The sequence below is a fragment of the Ochotona curzoniae genome, unplaced genomic scaffold, assembly GCF_017591425.1.
Source record: "Ochotona curzoniae isolate NIBS_2020 unplaced genomic scaffold, NIBS_Ocur_1.0 contig_2321, whole genome shotgun sequence".
Lineage (NCBI taxonomy): Eukaryota > Metazoa > Chordata > Mammalia > Lagomorpha > Ochotonidae > Ochotona > Ochotona curzoniae.
Window position 1 is genome coordinate 7599527 of NW_024465421.1, and position 15969 is coordinate 7615495.

Genomic DNA, 15969 nt, shown 5'->3' on the forward strand with positions numbered 1-15969 from the left:
GTGTCACAACACTCGCCTTTATCATCTCTTCTAGCCTATGTACTGTCACTTACTCCCAACAATAAAATGAATACAGTCAATTTAAGATGTTTATGGAGATTTATGGGCTGAAGCCCTAGCACAGTTGGCTAATCCTCTACCTGCAAGTGCTGCCATCCCATATGGGTGGGTTCCAGTTACTGCCGTGGCTGCTCCACTTTGATCCAGCTCCCTGCTTATGACATGGGGAAGTAGTGAAGGTTGGACCAAAGTCTTGAGACCATGCCCCTGCGTGGCAGACACAGAAGAAGCTTCCAGTGGGCTCAGCTCCCACCACTGCGGAGTGAAGCAACAGTCGGAAGATCTTTCTCTGTTAATTTGCCTTTCCAATAAAATCTTAAATATTTTATGGCTATTAAAAAATAGGCACTTATATTTGTTTTGAGGGTTTCAGGGCTGTAAAAATTAGTTTTAAAATCGTTTCAGTAGAGACAGTAAAAGATGGACTTCCCATCTACTAGTTCTTTCTTCAAATGCCCACCAACCATGCCGAGGACTCAAGGAACTCCACCCAGGTCTCCCGCGTGGGTGTCAAGGAGGGACCCGGGCCTGGAGCGGTCACCACCTGGGGCTTCCCAGAGGGACACAGCAGCAAGCTGGGATACCAGGCCAAGAGGGGGACTCTTGCCCAAGAGGGGCATCTAGCCCAGGCCGGCGAGCTGCGCACCCAAGCTCCCTGCGTGCATCAGTCCTCATTGGGGCCCCCAGTGGGGAGCTGCGAAAGCACTAGGTCGTGAAGTTAAAGCTGCCCCACCTGGACACTTGGAGCCCCAATACACGCTGACCGTCTACCCAAGCCGGGCAAGAATGCTCTATTTGGTTCTTGCAAGAAACGGCCCTGTCGGGTACCCGTAGGCGTCTCTGGGCTTCGGGGCGGTGTCAGGTGGGACCGACGACCGCTCGCCTGGAAAGCGAGAGGCGGAGCGAGGGAAATGACGACGAGGAGCGCACGCCGGGAGGAGCCGGGCGTCCCGACTCCAGGGGGAAAGCGCTAACGGTTTCCGGCTTCCGAGTCGAGGAGGGGAGGGGAAGGGGGCGGGGTGGCGTGGCTGCACCTGGTGCGCCTTGGCCCGCGCGCGGGCCTGCACCCCTGCAGCTCCAGTAAGATGCGGAGCCGTGGGGACTCAGAGCTGGAGTCGGTGGAAGGGGAGGAAGCCGTGGTGGGTCCAGGACGTCCCCCAGAACCCCGAGCTCCGGAACCGCGAGCCCCGCTGCCGGAGCCCGGCCTGGATCTGAGCCTGAGCCCGCGGCCGGAGGATCTGGAGCCGCGGCACGGCAGTCCCAGACGGCGGCGGCGGCGGGACGGGGCTCGGAGGGGGCGGCAGGTGAGCCGGGGACGGGGGGCAAGCCTGACCCCGAGCCCTGCACGGACCCGATCCGCTCCCATGCCTTCACGAGCCCTGCTTTCTGCTCCCAGGTCCGTTTCCGTCTGGCGCCGGCTTCCCCGGCCAGGTCCGAGTCGCTGCCGACGGCCGCTGCAGCGAACGATCGGGCCGAGGCGCCGCAGGAGCTGGAGTACCCGGCGCCGCACAGCAGCCTGGCCTTGAGCCTCGAGCTGCAGGCGGCGCGCGCCGCGGCCGGGGGTCAGTTCGATGCCACCAAGGCTGTAGAGGAACAGCTGAGAAAGTCGTTCCAGGTCCGCTGCGGCCTCGAGGATAACGTAACCGAGGGTGAGGGGCGCAGGCGGCCGGCCGGGAGCAGGGGCAGGTGCCAGCCGCGGGGGCGTCTCTCACCTCTGCCCTTCCCGCGCACCCAGGACTGAACGTGCCGCGATCCAAGCGGCTCTTCCGGGACCTGGTGAGCTTGCAGGTGCCGGAGGAGCAGGTTCTCAATGCTGCGCTAAGGGAGAAACTGGCGCTTCTCCCGCCCCAGGCTCGAGCTCCGGCCCCAAAGGTGAAGGGACAAATACTTGGGGTTCCCCCTCGTGTCCGCGTCCCAACCCCGTGGCAGACGCCTTATTCTTTTTCCGAGTGTAATCTTGTGTCGGGACCCCGACTTCCAACAGGAGCCACCCGGGCCAGGGCCCGACATGACCATTTTGTGTGACCCAGAAACATTAGTTTATGAATCTCCACACCTGACCCTGGATGGGCTACCTCCACTTCGACTTCAACCCCGGCCCCGCCCCTCGGAAGACACCTTTCTGATGCATCGGACGCTGAGGCGGTGGGAAGCCTAGGTCTGAGCGCCTCCCGGATGGCAGCTTTCTGTTTTTGTGTTGGAAAACCTTTTCAGAATAAAGTTATTTTGCTAACAAATGGGATTCGTGGAAACCTGCAGATGGGGCTGAGGTTCCTGCAGGGGTTTGTGCACTTGAAGGCTGCTTGCCTGCCCCTCACCCCACCCAGGGAAGGCAGGGGCCCCCTTTTTAGCACTCTATTTTTGTCTTCCCCACTATTTTTTTTTAATATATTTTATCTGAAAGGCTGATTTACGGAGATCTTCCATTTGCGGCTCACTCCCCAAATGGCCCAACATCCAGAGCTGATCTGATCCGAAGCCGGGAGCCAGAAGCAGCCTCTGGGTTTCCTATTACGGATACAGGATCTCCAGGACTTCAGTCACCATCCTCGGTCTTTGCAAGCACGGAGCTGGATGGCACCTGGTGCTTCTGTTATGTCAGCACCACAGGGTGGAGGATTAGCCTTTTGAGCCATGATGCTGGCTTCCACCCCACTATTTCAGAAGTGGGTACAGGGGCCCAGTACAGTAGCCTAGCAGCTAAAGTCCTTGCTTTGCACACACTGGTATCCTATATGGATGCTGGTTTGTGTCCCAGATGCCCAAAGCCTTGGGCCCCTGCTCCCAAATTCAGAAGCTACTGGCTCCTGGCTTTGGATCAGCTCAACTCTGGCTGTTGCAGCCACTTGGGGAGTGAATTAGTGGACAGAAGATCTTCCTGTCTCTCCACTGCTCTGTATATCCGACTTTCCTATAACAATAAATCTTTAAAAAAAAGTGGTTATTGGGCCTGGCATGGTAGCCTAGTGGCTAAAGTTCTTGCCTTGCAACCAGTGGGATCCCATATGGGCACCGGTTCACGTCCTAGCTACTCCACTTCCCATCTAGCTCTCTGCTTGTGGCCTGGGAAAGCAGTCAAGGACATCCCAAAGCTTTGGGTCCCTGCACCCACATAGGAGACCAGGAGGAGGCTCCTGGCTCTGGATTGGCTCAGCTCTGGCTACTGGGCCACTTGGGGAGTGGATGAAAGATCTTACTCTCCTGCTCTTTGTAATTCTGACTTTCCAATAAAAATAAATAAGACTTACAAAATATAAGTAAAAAGTGGGTAGTGCCCTGCCTATCATACTTCCTGGAGGCCTTCCTTGAAGGCATACACTCGCACTGAAATCATTTCCTTGCTTTTCACCTTCAAGGCCCTTGCCCTGCTAGCTTGCACCTGTTGCTGGAATCATACCCCCGAAGGCCTTCATGCTCATCATTCCAGGGTGAGTGAGTGGCTTGAGTGGTCCTTTTCTCATGGCCATGTTGATGCCTTCCAGTCAGCCTTCTGCCCAATGCTCCCCTCCCCCCATTGGCCAATCAGGAGGAGGAAGGAAGTTAGACTCACTTTACATTTCATATCATGTCTCTCCTGACAGCTTTGTGAGTTTAACCTGTACGTTGGTCTGTACAGCCACGGATAAGCCGTCTTCTCTGAAGACTGGTATTGACAGAGAGGCAACACTGGTTCTGCTGGGAGGGTCCGTGTGTTCCCCACCAGTTAGAAAGTGCTAGAATTAGCTATGGGGCCCACTGCCCTAGACATCAAGTTTATTGTGCTGTTCTCACATTCAAAGTCCAGCCCACTCTTCCCACTGGGGGACAGCAGAGGGGAGGACTTTCACAGTACCTGGGTGCCTCCCTGCAGGCTCCCCCGACAGCCCCGAGTCTGCCCACCCTGGTCCACTGAAACGCAGCTGGACACAAGGGCTGAGGGGGGACAGGCATCTCCTCGCAAGAACAGGAGGAAAGAGCTTGAGCACGCGGACACCTCCTACCTCCCATACCCTAGAACAGCAGTCAGCCAACAGTCCAAGCCATCCAGGCCAGCAGGCTGGAGAGAGGAAGAGGACAGCAACCCTGGCACAGCTGGACTTGCGGCTCCAAGTGCCAGGGGCAAGGGGAGGCGGCTAGCACAGCCGCGTAGTAAACGCTTTCTTCGCAGATCCCAGAAAGGAAATGGCATTTGGAGTCAGAAAGGAAAGACCTTGGGCCCTTCTCCTCTTCCCCCAGGTCCTGGAGAGCGGCCTCTTCACATGGACGGACGATCGGTTGGTCAGTGCAGGGCCACTTAGTGGCTGGGGGCCTGGGCCTTGTGGAACAGATACACAGGACGCTGGAAGCCTGAGGGGAGATGGCAATTAGACTCTCGGCAGGGTCTAGACCTACAGGACCCCCCACCAGAAGAGCCAGCCTTACCTTTGGAGGTGTGGTAGGGGGTGGCCACCAGCTCGTAGCTGGAGAAGCCCACCTCTGGGGACGTCAGGTAGGAACTGAACTGCTCTGGCTTCAGCTGGATTCGATAGTAGTTCTTGTAGGTCGTTTCCTAGCAAGAGTCAGGGAATCCCTTGAGTCTGCTGCTGCTCCCCCAAGCCCAGGCGGTCCACCCCAGGGAACTGCACCCCATGCTCCGCTGCCATGGGACCAGAAAGGGTGAGTCCTGAGTCCCACTGACAGGCAACCCTACTCACCGTCAGAGTCTTCCTCTTATTGTAGGAAGACCAGGGCTGGGGCTCCAGGACCAGGATGCCCCCTGGGCGCAGATGCCGATAGATCCTCCGGAACATGCGCTTCAGCCCCTCATCTCCCCAGTTGAGGTGCACCCACTTAGTGAGGCTGAGGCAGAGCACCACGTCATACTCGGCTTTCTGGGCCTCCACCAGCTCGTCTCGGTCCAGCACATAGTTACCCTGTGGACAAGAGTGGTGGGAGGTCAGTGAGCAGAGGCACCTAGAGCACCCTTGCTGCCGCAGGCAGTCACCATCTTAGGGACATGTGGTGCCTCCTTTCCCCTCCCCTAAATGTCTTGCATCTGCTTCCTCCCAGTGTGAAACCAAAGAAGCATAAAAACGGAGACCGAGTGATTTTAACTTGAGCAAATTGTCTATAAAATCGGTCAAGCTGGGGGTCAACGTGTAGAGACCTTATGTGGCTGGGTTTCTCTGAACATTTCCCACCCACAGATGAGTCAACCTGCAAGGATACCTAGGCCAGGTTCCCAGAAAGTCAAAACAAATTTTGGGCCTTTTTTTTTTTTCTTCTCAGGCAGAAGTGGAGGGCCACGCCCCTTAGGAGACCTTTCTTTTGTAAGCTAGCCCCTGGCCTGTGCAAGCCCCTTCTTCCCTTCTTCACCCAGCCCTCTACCAGGGCCCAAGGGGAGTGTCTGACGGGAGCTCTGGCCAGCGACCATGTTGTCCCTCCATCTGGGGTCAACATGGATTAGAAGTAAAAGCCAAGCCCCTTGGGTTGCTGCCCACTGACACACTTTTGCCAGCTCTATCTGGAGAAACACAAACAGCTGCTGCCACCGAGGTCCCTGCGGAAGGGCAGAAGTTATTAGCCTGCCACCAACCTCACCTCCCCCTGCCACTAGTCCCACCCCCCAGGGAGCAGCAGCCGCCTCCTGGGAAGCTGGACTGGATTCCAGACCAGGCCAGGCCAGGCCATCCTGGCTGTCTTCAGAAAGGGTCTTAGGGTTAAAGACCCAAGATAGAGACCCCATCTCCTCAAGTTACAGGACAGACACAGCCTGGGAGAATACAGCTCTCCCAGCAAGGAGTGAAGACACAGCCATCTCAGGGTCAGAACCCCCTCCCCCTACTGCCACACCCCCTTTAATCTCTTGCCCCCAAGAGTCACTCCCACCTCACTTACCGTGACGAAGACAACATTGTTGGGAAAGGATGAATCTGTTCCATCCAAGGGCACTTGGGGTGCAGCAATGGGGCCCCTGCTGGCTGTAAGCGAGGCTGGGAAGTAGCTCCTCTTGCGGACGGTGGGGGGGGTCCCTTCCTTTCCCTCGGCCCCGGGGTCTCCTTCAGAAGTCTGGGTCGGGAGCCGCAGCTCCTCTGACAGGTAGTGTCGGATGTTCTGGCGGGCTGAGTGGATGAGCTGCGGGTCGATGTCCAGGCCCACCATGCGGGAGGGGCTCCACTTGCAGGCGATACTCAGGGTTAGGTGGCCCACATTGCAGCCCAAATCCAGAACGTCCCGGCCCCGGAACCACTCGGCCTTCATTACCCGCAGGCGCCCGTCCTCACAGGAGGGGTTGCGGTACCCATAGTACTCGCAGTAATTCCCATACTGGAACTTGCGTTGCTGTTTTTTGAAGCCAACCGCAGGTAGTGGGTGGTGGCGGCCTCCCCAACTCCCTCGGCCCTTTTCCTTAGGACCCTGGCCTCCACCCCTAGCCCCGACCTCCGACTTGCTGGAAGTCCTGCGACGCTTGCGGTGTCGGGAGGAGGAGGAAGAGGAGGGTGCAGAGGTTACAGAGGCAGCAGAAGGGGCTGAAAGTGAGCCCGAGGGTCCCTGCAGGGCGGCAGGCAAGGGAGACACGACCTCATCCCTGCAGTTGATGGCTGTGTTGAGTTCATAGGGCTGGGGAGCGTCCCGGCTCTGGCCCCGGTGCCGCTGCTGCTGCTGCTGCTGTGGGGCGCCCTCGGCGTGGAGGGATGGGGTAAGGGGGGCAGCGGGCAGCGCAGGGTGGCTGTCATTCCCTCCAGCTGCCGCCGCCTGCTGCTGCTGCTGGTGGTGCTGCCCCCGGTGCCTGTGACGCTTGCGCCCAGTCTTGAGAGGTGAGGCAAGAACGACCTGCGCCTCATCAGTGCAAGTGTTGAGACTGAGCGGGTCAGTGATATCTTTGGGGATCAGGATCTCCACGGGATCTCGGCTCTTGGCTGGAAGCGGGGAGGATTTGGGGGTCTCCGCATTGAGGGCACGACTCACTTCCTCGTCCAGAAGGCTATTCAGGTTCAGCGGATCAAAGATATTGCCCCCGAGGAGGAAGTTGGAGGGGAGCACGGAGTCACAGTCCGAGTTGACCCGCCGGCGCCTCTTGAAGGCCGGATGTTTGAAGCCCCCGCCGCCTCCCCCGACATTACAGCTGTTCCTCCTCTTGCCCCCGCCTCCCCCAGGGGGCCGGTGGGGCTGGTAGCCATTGCGAGGCCGGGGAGGGGCAGGGGGCCCCAGGTCTGTCCCGCCCCCTCCCCGGCGCTCCTCCCCCACGTCCAGGGGAGCGGCTCGCCCGTGGGGATCCGACACGCGGGCCTCCCCGTGCGACTGCGCCTGGGGGGTGGCAGGCGCCCCGGGGCTCGCCCCGTCGCCTGCGGGGTGTGCGCGCTGGCCCGGTTCGCGCTCCGGGCCGCCGCGGGGCTCCCCGGCAGAGGCCGCCTCTCGGTGTGGGGGCACCGTGGGGCCGACCCCTCCTCCGCCCGACTCCTCTTTGAGCGGCGGAGGAGGGGCCGGCACCAAAAACGGCTCCTTTTCCGCCGCCATCTCGATCATTTCCTCCCCTTATTCCGTCCCAGACGAGGGTAACGAAGGAGAGGAGGATCGAGGGGGGACTTAACCCTCCACCCCTTTCCTAGACCCTGGTCCCTTCCTTCCCCCGCTCCCCGAGTGCGCGCGCAGCCCTGCTCTTTCTCGCTGGGTCTCGCGCCTGCTCCGCGCCCCGGGAAGCGCGCCCCACTCGCCCGCGAGACCAAAACAAGATGCCCGCGAGAACCCAACAACTCGAGGACTGCACCGCGCGTGCGCCGACCCCTTTCTCCTGCCACCACTCACCACCCGGCCGCGAGCGCGCACGGCCCGAGCGCGTGCCCCGCGCCCCGGGGCCACGCATGCGCGCTCCGCCACCACCCCGGCTGCGCGCGCATCCGAGGACGAAGCAACTTAACGGCTCCGCGAGTTTAAATATAGACGCCCCCCGCCCGCAGTCTCCCCCACGCCCACCCCACCCCCAGAAGCCCACCACCCCAAAATGACACGCTACTTCCCTTCGCAGCTAGGTCCGGCCCTACTGATCGCCTAGGTCTCCACCGCGCGGTCCCACCCACCGGAGGCGGGGGCCCGGGAGCTGGTGTGAAAAAGGTCTCCTGGACACCCGACCCTTGTTCCTGAGGAATGAGCGTCCGCGGCCTCCGCCCGGCTCTAAACCCAACAACCTCTCCACCCCGCCTCCTGCCTCTTCCCCCGCCCCCCTCGGCGGACTGCGCCTGCGCACACGCGTGTGGGCGGGCGCGGGGAGCGGCAGCACGTGCTGGGGACGACGCCCCGCCCCTCCGGCCCGGGGGCGGGGCCTGCGACGTCACCGCCTTCAGGTCGGGGCACGCCGCGTGCGTCAGCGCGCCTCTCGGGGCGAGGGGCGGAGCCTAGGAGGGAGCGCCCGCCTCCCGAGCTTCCCAGCCTGGCCCACCTTGCTTGAGAGCGGGGCCGCCGAGCGGGACGTTTTTCCTACGCTCTCTTCTCAAGTTAAAATTCCGTAGGTCCTTTGAACTCACCCTGCCCTGCCGAATTGAAAAAGGCCAAGAACACGAAAACAGCTGCTGTTACCTAACTTCCTCTTCCCCCTGGCCGTGGCCCCCAATCGCGATCACCTGGACACACCACGCCTGCCTCTCCGCCTCCACACACACGCCCGCCGCCGTCGTGGGCGGGAGGAGGCTGCAGCCCCGGACAACCCCCCTCACTTGGGCAACGAGAATCGGGGAGTCATCTCCCCCGGGCGTTAGGTTCACTAGGTCTCCTGGCCGACAGTATTCGGCTTCGGAGGCGCGAGAGTGCGTTTCAAAGTAGTGAAAGCATGGTAGGCAAGAGATTAAACCTAGAACGACAAACGCAGTCTGAGGGAATAGAATCGGGGACAGAAAGATGTGCTTTCAGGAACGATCAGGCGTCGCTGTCGCCTCCCAAAAATAAAGACGGGGAAGCCCACTGGAATGATGGGATTTGTAGTTCTCCCGGGCCCTGCCGTGGAAGGGGGTGGGATGGAGACGTGCCTCAGCTGCGCAGGCGCACGGGGCCCGGGAGCACGCCGGCGAGGGGTGGAGCTCGTGCGAGGCCTCGTGCCTCTCGCTGGTGGCGGGAAAAAGCGGCGAGGCGGGAAAGTCGTGGAGACTCGGTGCCGTCGGCCGCTCCGCTCTTGGCTCGCTCCGCTCTTGGCTCCCCCAAAAAGGTAGCTTGGTGGCGAGAGCAATGGGCTAGGACCGGCAGACCCCCCAGACCTATTTCTGAGGAGGTTTTTCTCCTCAGGGTGACAACCAGCTGTTTTATCTTCTCAGAGTCGCCAGCCTCCAACTCTCCGGCAACCAAAAAAGAAAAGTAACCTAGTATTCTGACGGGAAAACGTCGATTTAAGTGAAGGTTGAGGTTCCGGCTGCCTCACCGCGGGGTTGTGGAAGGGGAGACTGAGGGAAAATTCTTTCCTGGTGGGATTCTCGGGGGGGGGGGCGGGGGAGAGAGCCCAGCAAGCAGCTTTCTGCCTTTGTTTGAGGAGGGTCAGGCTATGTGAGTGTGGCATTGAGAATTTTGAGAATTTTAGCTTTTTCTTTGCTTTCTTTTCCTTTTTTTGGAACTGGTGGGAGGAGAGCCCAGCACTAAATTCTCCCTTTTGGTCTTGTCCGGCGGATTTTGATCCCCCAGCCTCACAAAAAGCTTTGTGTTCTGTGAGGGGAAAGGCTGCGGGATGTGCTGCTTTAGGGGGAGGCCTGCCCGAAAGGGTCGTTGAAAGTGGGTAAAAATTGGGGCCACCTGTGGAGGCCTTTTCTGGCCGCGGCCCGGCTGGGGGTGGGTTGCCTCGTGCGGCTTCGTGGCCTCCGAACTTGGCCTCAGTGTTCTGAGCAGTCGGGATACCACAACCTCAATTTTTTTTGTTAAAAAACAATTGTTTTTTTCATCCTCGGTTGGCTGCGTGTGCATGCGCACACACGGAAAGGAGAGAAAATTTTATAACTTGAGTTTGGAAATAAGCAGGAGGCCGTCTGCCTCTAGGCCTGAATAGAAAAGGGAGCCAGAGGCGGCCCGAGTTTCAGAGTCTTTAATTGCAAGTTTTGGAGTTTCAGAAACTGTTAGAAAACATTCTGTGTTTTTTTTTTTTTTTTTGTCCTCTCTTTTTCCCTCCTTTTTGACCAAGGGTTTAAGACCAGTGTAAAGAAGAAATCGTTGGATAACGAGGAAGGGGCAGTTGGTAAATACATTAGAAATGTGTGGTTTTGCGGTTTAATTGATTGCACCCGTTCAGGTCTCAGACGTTTTGGTCTCAGAATCTTTCTGTACTCTCAAGTATGGAGGCCTCCAAAGAGCTTTTATCGGATATGAAACTGTTGATGTGAAGACACTAGACCGTAAAATAGTAGAAAATTAGAAGAAAAAACTTAGGAAACAACGATAAACCTATTCCATGTTGTCATTTTTACCGAAAATTACATTCTTCTAAGCAAAAGGAAATTAGGTGTGAAGAATGGGGTTTTACCTTTTTCAACTCTTCCATGTTTGGCTTAATATAAAACCACTGGGTTCTCATTTGTTTCTCTCTTGTTGTGGTGTAGTTTTGACAAAGTGAGGCGACGTGGGGACCCTATCGTGAGAACTGCTGGGCTACGTGGTTTCATCTCAAAATTAATGTGATTATTTTTAGTGTTCTAAGTGAAAGGAAACCTTATTTTTCTGAGATTTTCATTCACCTACTCTTGGTTCTTTTTAAGTTCTTTTCCCTTGCTTACTTACCTTTCTCACTTTGAGAGCAGTCTGGTTTATGGACTGCTCCTGGCTCTTTATTACCTCAAGTCATTGAAGGGGGGGTGTGTGTTTGGCTCTGACTGAAAGTAAGAAAAATTAAAACCTCCCATGCAATTCCTGAATGTGGAGCCCTAGTCATTTGGTTGCTGCTCAGAAGAAAATCGGTGCTGTATGTTTACTGTCTGCTTTCAGTATTTGTTGCTGTAGAAATAGGAAATTCTCCTAAAACAGAGACATAGCACTGATTTCTCAAAAGTGACTACCAGGTTTCTGTTCTTGGGTTAGAACTTTTAAGCATTTTTTTTTTCAGCATGTTAAAAAAAAAACCAACATTTATTTTGTTAATTTGAAAGGCAAAGCTACAAAAGAGAAAGAGATAAAGAGATAAAGTTAGGAATGTCTTTGATCTGCTCTTCACTCCTCTAATGGACATCCGCCAGGCCAGGACTGGATCAGGCTGGAGCCTGGAGCTTCTTGGTCTCTCACATGGGTGCAAGACCCCAGGCAGCTTTGTTGCTTTCTCAGGCACACTCACCAGGAGCTGGATCAGAAGTGGAGCTGCTAGGAATTGAACTGGTATCTGTGTAGGCAACTTAACATGCTTTCCTGAAATAGTTACTCCTACAGCTTTACTTTAAAAGCAGTATTTTTGCCATACTTTTACTTTGGATTAGGAGGACTGTTATACATCTCTGTTTAAAAATTTATGTACTTTATTAACTCAATAATGATCCATAATTCTAACCAGTGGATTGGGGTTCCAGAGACACACTTAGGAATACCTGTGTGAACCTAATGATGTGAACCTGAATGTTATAAAAGTTTGCATTTTTAGGCTGGCTAAAACACTTTTTTTTAAAAGATTTTTTTATTTTTAATTGGAAAGGCGGATATACAGAGAGGAGAGACAGAGAGGAAGATCTTCCATTCGATGATTCACTCCCCAGGTGGCCACAATGGCTGGAACTATGCCAATCTGAAGCCAGGAGCCTCTTCCGGGTCTCCCATGCGGGTGCAGGGTCCCAAAGCCTTGGGCCATCTTCAACTGCTTTCCCGGGCCACAGGCTGGGAGCTGGATGGGAAGCGGGGCTGCTGGGATTAGAACCAGTGCCCATATGGGATCCCAGCATGCAAGGTGAGGACCTTAACCACTGTGCCATCGCGCCGGGCCCGGCTAAAACACTTTTAAAGGATATAAAATGAGAAAGCATTTTTTGAAATTACCATGTATGGTTATTTATAAAAATGTCAAGGTTGGTGTTTTGGTACATTGGGCTAAGCTGCCGCTCCTCTGCTGCTTACCTGTTTCCAGCTAATGTGCCTGGTGATGGCCCAAGTGCTGGGATTCTTGTCACCCAAGTGGGAGACTTTTCTAGACAACTAGCTTTGGTTTAGCCCAGTCCCAACTGTTTCAGGCACTTGGGGAATTAATACTAGATGGAAGATCTGTCTTTAAAATAAATATTCTTTAAAAAATAATTTCACTTATTTATTGAAAGATTTGTTTATTTTTATTAGAAGGTTTATAGAGAGAAGGGAAGACAGAAATATCTTGGTTCACTATCCAAGAGGCTGCAATGGCCAAAACTGAGCCAATCCAACTCTACGAGTCAGGAGCTTCTTCTGGGTTTCTCATGCTGGGGCAGGGTCCCAAGGACCTAGGCTGTCCTCTGCAGCTTCCTCAGGTCACAAGGAAGGAGCTGGATGGGAAGTGGAGCAGCGGGACGCCAAGCAGTATCTATGTGGGATCCTAGTGCTTACAAGGTGATTTTTTTAGCCTATAATTTTTATATTTTATTTAGAAAGCAGAGTTACAGCGAGGGAGAGATCAAGATCAAGAGATCAAAATCTTGTCATGGCCGTTACAGCCATCTGGGGAGTGAACCCACAGATAGAAGATCTCTGTTTCTGTCCCTCTTTTCATTGCCTTTAAAAAAAATTTATTGTTATTTAAAATTTTTTCACTTGGCCATTTAAATAAAATGCCAAAGGTACTTGAGGGAGTTCCTTGGGAAGGTTCCTTCAACTTCTTTCTCCCTAATTTTCACCCACTCTGACCAGTCTTGTATGTGTTATTCAGAGGTAATTTATGGATATGCAAGTGAGGTATGTAGACATACATTTTTGAAATCCAAAGTTGTCATCTCAAATACTAATTTTCATTCTGATTTTTCTCACTTAAGATAACCCTCCTTGTAATTTAGATTACTTTCACAGGGACTTTTTAATGATCTTTTCTGGAGTCTGGGAGAAAATAGGTTTGCCATTTGTGGTCAAATTAATATCCCTTTTGCACTCAAATTTTATACTGTGTGATTATAATGAAGAAAGAGACAAATTTGCTTCAGTGTTTCCCAAATTCCCATTTCTTTTTCTGAAGAAAAAGCTTTTATCGGGGGTGGGGTTGTGATTAGAAGGGTACAGTGAGATAATGTGTGCTTTAATGTAAAGCAATAGTAATTGCTTCAGAATAGCACATCTCAGTTGTTTACATTTATAGAAATAAGAGGGGCCTGATGTGATGACTCAATGGCTATGTCTTCGTCTTGAATGTACCAGGAACCATATGGGTGCCGGTTTGTGTCCTGGTTGTTCCACTTACCATACAGCTCCCTGCCTGCGACTTGGGAAAGTAGAGGATGCCCCAAAGCCTTGGGGCCCTGCACCCACGTGGGAGACCTGGAAGAAGCTCCTGGCTTCAGATCAGCTCAGCTTCAACCGTTGCGGCCACTTGGGGATTGGCCTGTGGGTAGAAGATCTTTGTCTCCTTCTCTAAATCTGATCTACTTTTGCAAGAAAAACAATTTTTTAAAAGATTTATTTATTGTTATTGCAAAGTTAGATAGACAGAGAGGAGAGACAGAGAGGAAAATCTTCCGTCTGATGATTCACTCCCCAAACAGCGGTAATGGCTAGAGCTTAGCTGATCCAGAGCTAGGAGCCAGGAGCCTCTTCAGGGTCTCCCACGTGGGTGCAGGGTCCCAAGGCTTTGGGCCGTCCTCAACTGCTTTCCTAGGCCACAAGCAGGGAGCTGGATGGGAAGCATAGCTGCTGGGTATTAGATCTGGTGACCATATGGAATCCTGGGCATGCAAGGTGAGGACTTTAACCACTACGCTCTCGCCCGGCGCCCAAGGTGTTTCCATTTTTATAGGGAAGGCAGATTTCCAGTGAAGGAGAGAGAGAGATCACTGCTGGTTCACTTCCCAATTGGCTGTAACAGCTGGAACTGAGCTGATCTGAAGCCAGGATCCAGGAACTTCTTTCGGGTTTCCCAGGGTGCAGGGTCACAAGACTTTGAGCCATCCTGGACTGCTTTCCCAGGCCACAAAGGGAGCTGAGTACTGACTGCTATCTCCCATGGTGTACACTACCAGGGAGCTGAGACCAGAACTCAGCTAGGAACTAGGGCTTGAAGCAGGCTCTCTGGCAGGATGTGGGCATTCCAAGTGATGTCTGAATTATTGTTTTGTAAGTGTTATAAAAATAAAAAGCATATATTCTCTGAGCCTAAAGAAAACTCTATAGAAGAGGCTGTAAGGTTGATAAGACAAAGGTCATTTTCTTCTGAAAGAGGGATGGATAGTGAAAGTATCAATACAAGGAAAGTTTAGGTCGGAAAATGTAAAAATTATTGGCATGTCCCAGAATGAGTCTTGTGAAACTCAAGTACCTGGAAATGCCATTTTCTTGTTTGTTTCAATGTATTTTTTAAAAAAGGTTATCTCTTCTGTTATTTATTTGAAAGAGAGAGATCCAGAGAAAGGGCATTTCTCCCCTGGCTCACTCCCTAAATGGTCACAATGGTTGGGCCTGGGATAGCTGAAGCCTAGAGCCAGGAGCTCTTTCGGGGTCACCTGTTTGGGTGACAGGGACCCAGCTACTTGAACTGTCACTTGCTGCCTACCAGGGTGTGTAACATATGCCAGAGCCAGAATTTGAATCCAGACACTAAAGAATGGGTGACTTAACCCAGATTCTTACCTATTAAGTTCTTTTAATGTTTTCATGTGTGTTGCCTATATGTGCTATGATATTAGTGATGTTGGAGCATTCATTGGCAGGGTGTAGCATAGTACAGATTATAGAAGCAGACAAGTTCTATTTCTGACTTTACTATTTGCAAATTACATAATTATCTCTGAATATTTTAAGCCTCAGTTTCTCCAAGTGTAAAATGGTTTCTATCTCATAGATTTGTTCCAAGAGTTAAATTAGTTAATACATGTAAAGGGTATTAGAAAATAGAGTTCAATATCTGTGAATTCTGGCCATTATTAACAGTATCAAGGTCAGTAATGACAGCGAAGCACTTTGTTGTGCTGTAGAAAAATGTGAGTGGATTGCTAAGATGAGCTGTGACAACCAGAGGGTGGAATTCTTACTACTGGATTCCTAGGTGCAGCTCTCTGGTGACATCTGCTGGTTATCCAGTACATTTGAGTTGTGAATGGAGATTGGGATTTTTTTTTCCCCCTCTGGAGACAGGGACGAATGCAGTGACCAGATGAGTCAGGAAAGAAAAGAGAATGGGAAAGCACCTCATGAGATAGAGCCGGGAGGTGGGGTTCCTCTTGAAAGGAGAGGGAGAGAGTGACACCGGAGATTTGTTGAACTGAAGATCCAAGAAAGGGGAAAATAAACATTATGTTAGGGTTTTTTCTATGCTTAGGGATCTCTGTGTTAAGTCAGATAGCTGTCAGCTTATTTGCATTTTCAAGTTTCTAGAAGATTCTTAGGAAAGGAGGGTATCCCACTGAAGAAAACTCACCCTCCTTAACACCCACGACCATCTGCACTAGTCTGCCACTGCCCACGCCTCCATTTCTTCCTCCTCCTCCTCTTTAAAAAATGTAGCATATACTACATTGATGATATCCCTTCTGCTTCATTTTCAACACTTGCTAGACCCACTTAGCAGTGAGTGCCAGGCTAGTGCTGGACACAGTTCTAGGCCTTTAAAACACTAGTTGTCATTTCTCATTAAAGGGTAACACTTATCGTTCCCTTGTATGTGATTGGTACTGCTGGGGAATTAGAAATGTTGTCAAGAAGGCAGAAATACAATTCAGGGCCTCAGGCACAGAGACCTTGAATCCAAGAAGACAAGTTTAAAGTACTGTTTGATTAGAATCATGGCAATTCATTTCTTTTTCCTAGCAGAGGCAAAGAAAATTTAGTTTTCTGGACTGA

General features: G+C 53.0%; 2 protein-coding genes across 2 annotated transcripts; one reads left to right on the forward strand and one right to left on the reverse strand.

The window, feature by feature from the left end:
* Positions 1-1057: 1057 nt before the first annotated feature.
* PPP1R35 (protein phosphatase 1 regulatory subunit 35) lies at positions 1058-2310 on the forward strand. Its single transcript, XM_040973833.1, has 4 exons — positions 1058-1364; positions 1457-1709; positions 1796-1932; positions 2045-2310. Exons 1-4 carry the CDS (start codon positions 1146-1148, stop codon positions 2216-2218), a joined length of 783 nt encoding a protein of 260 aa, XP_040829767.1. The 5' UTR covers positions 1058-1145; the 3' UTR covers positions 2219-2310.
* Positions 2311-3784: 1474 nt separating this feature from the next.
* MEPCE (methylphosphate capping enzyme) lies at positions 3785-7905 on the reverse strand. Its single transcript, XM_040972907.1, has 4 exons — positions 5917-7905; positions 4734-4952; positions 4462-4588; positions 3785-4386 (listed from the first exon to the last, which is right to left on the reverse strand). Exons 1-4 carry the CDS (start codon positions 7543-7545, stop codon positions 4334-4336), a joined length of 2028 nt encoding a protein of 675 aa, XP_040828841.1. The 5' UTR covers positions 7546-7905; the 3' UTR covers positions 3785-4333.
* Between the last annotated feature and the right edge of the window lie 8064 nt (positions 7906-15969).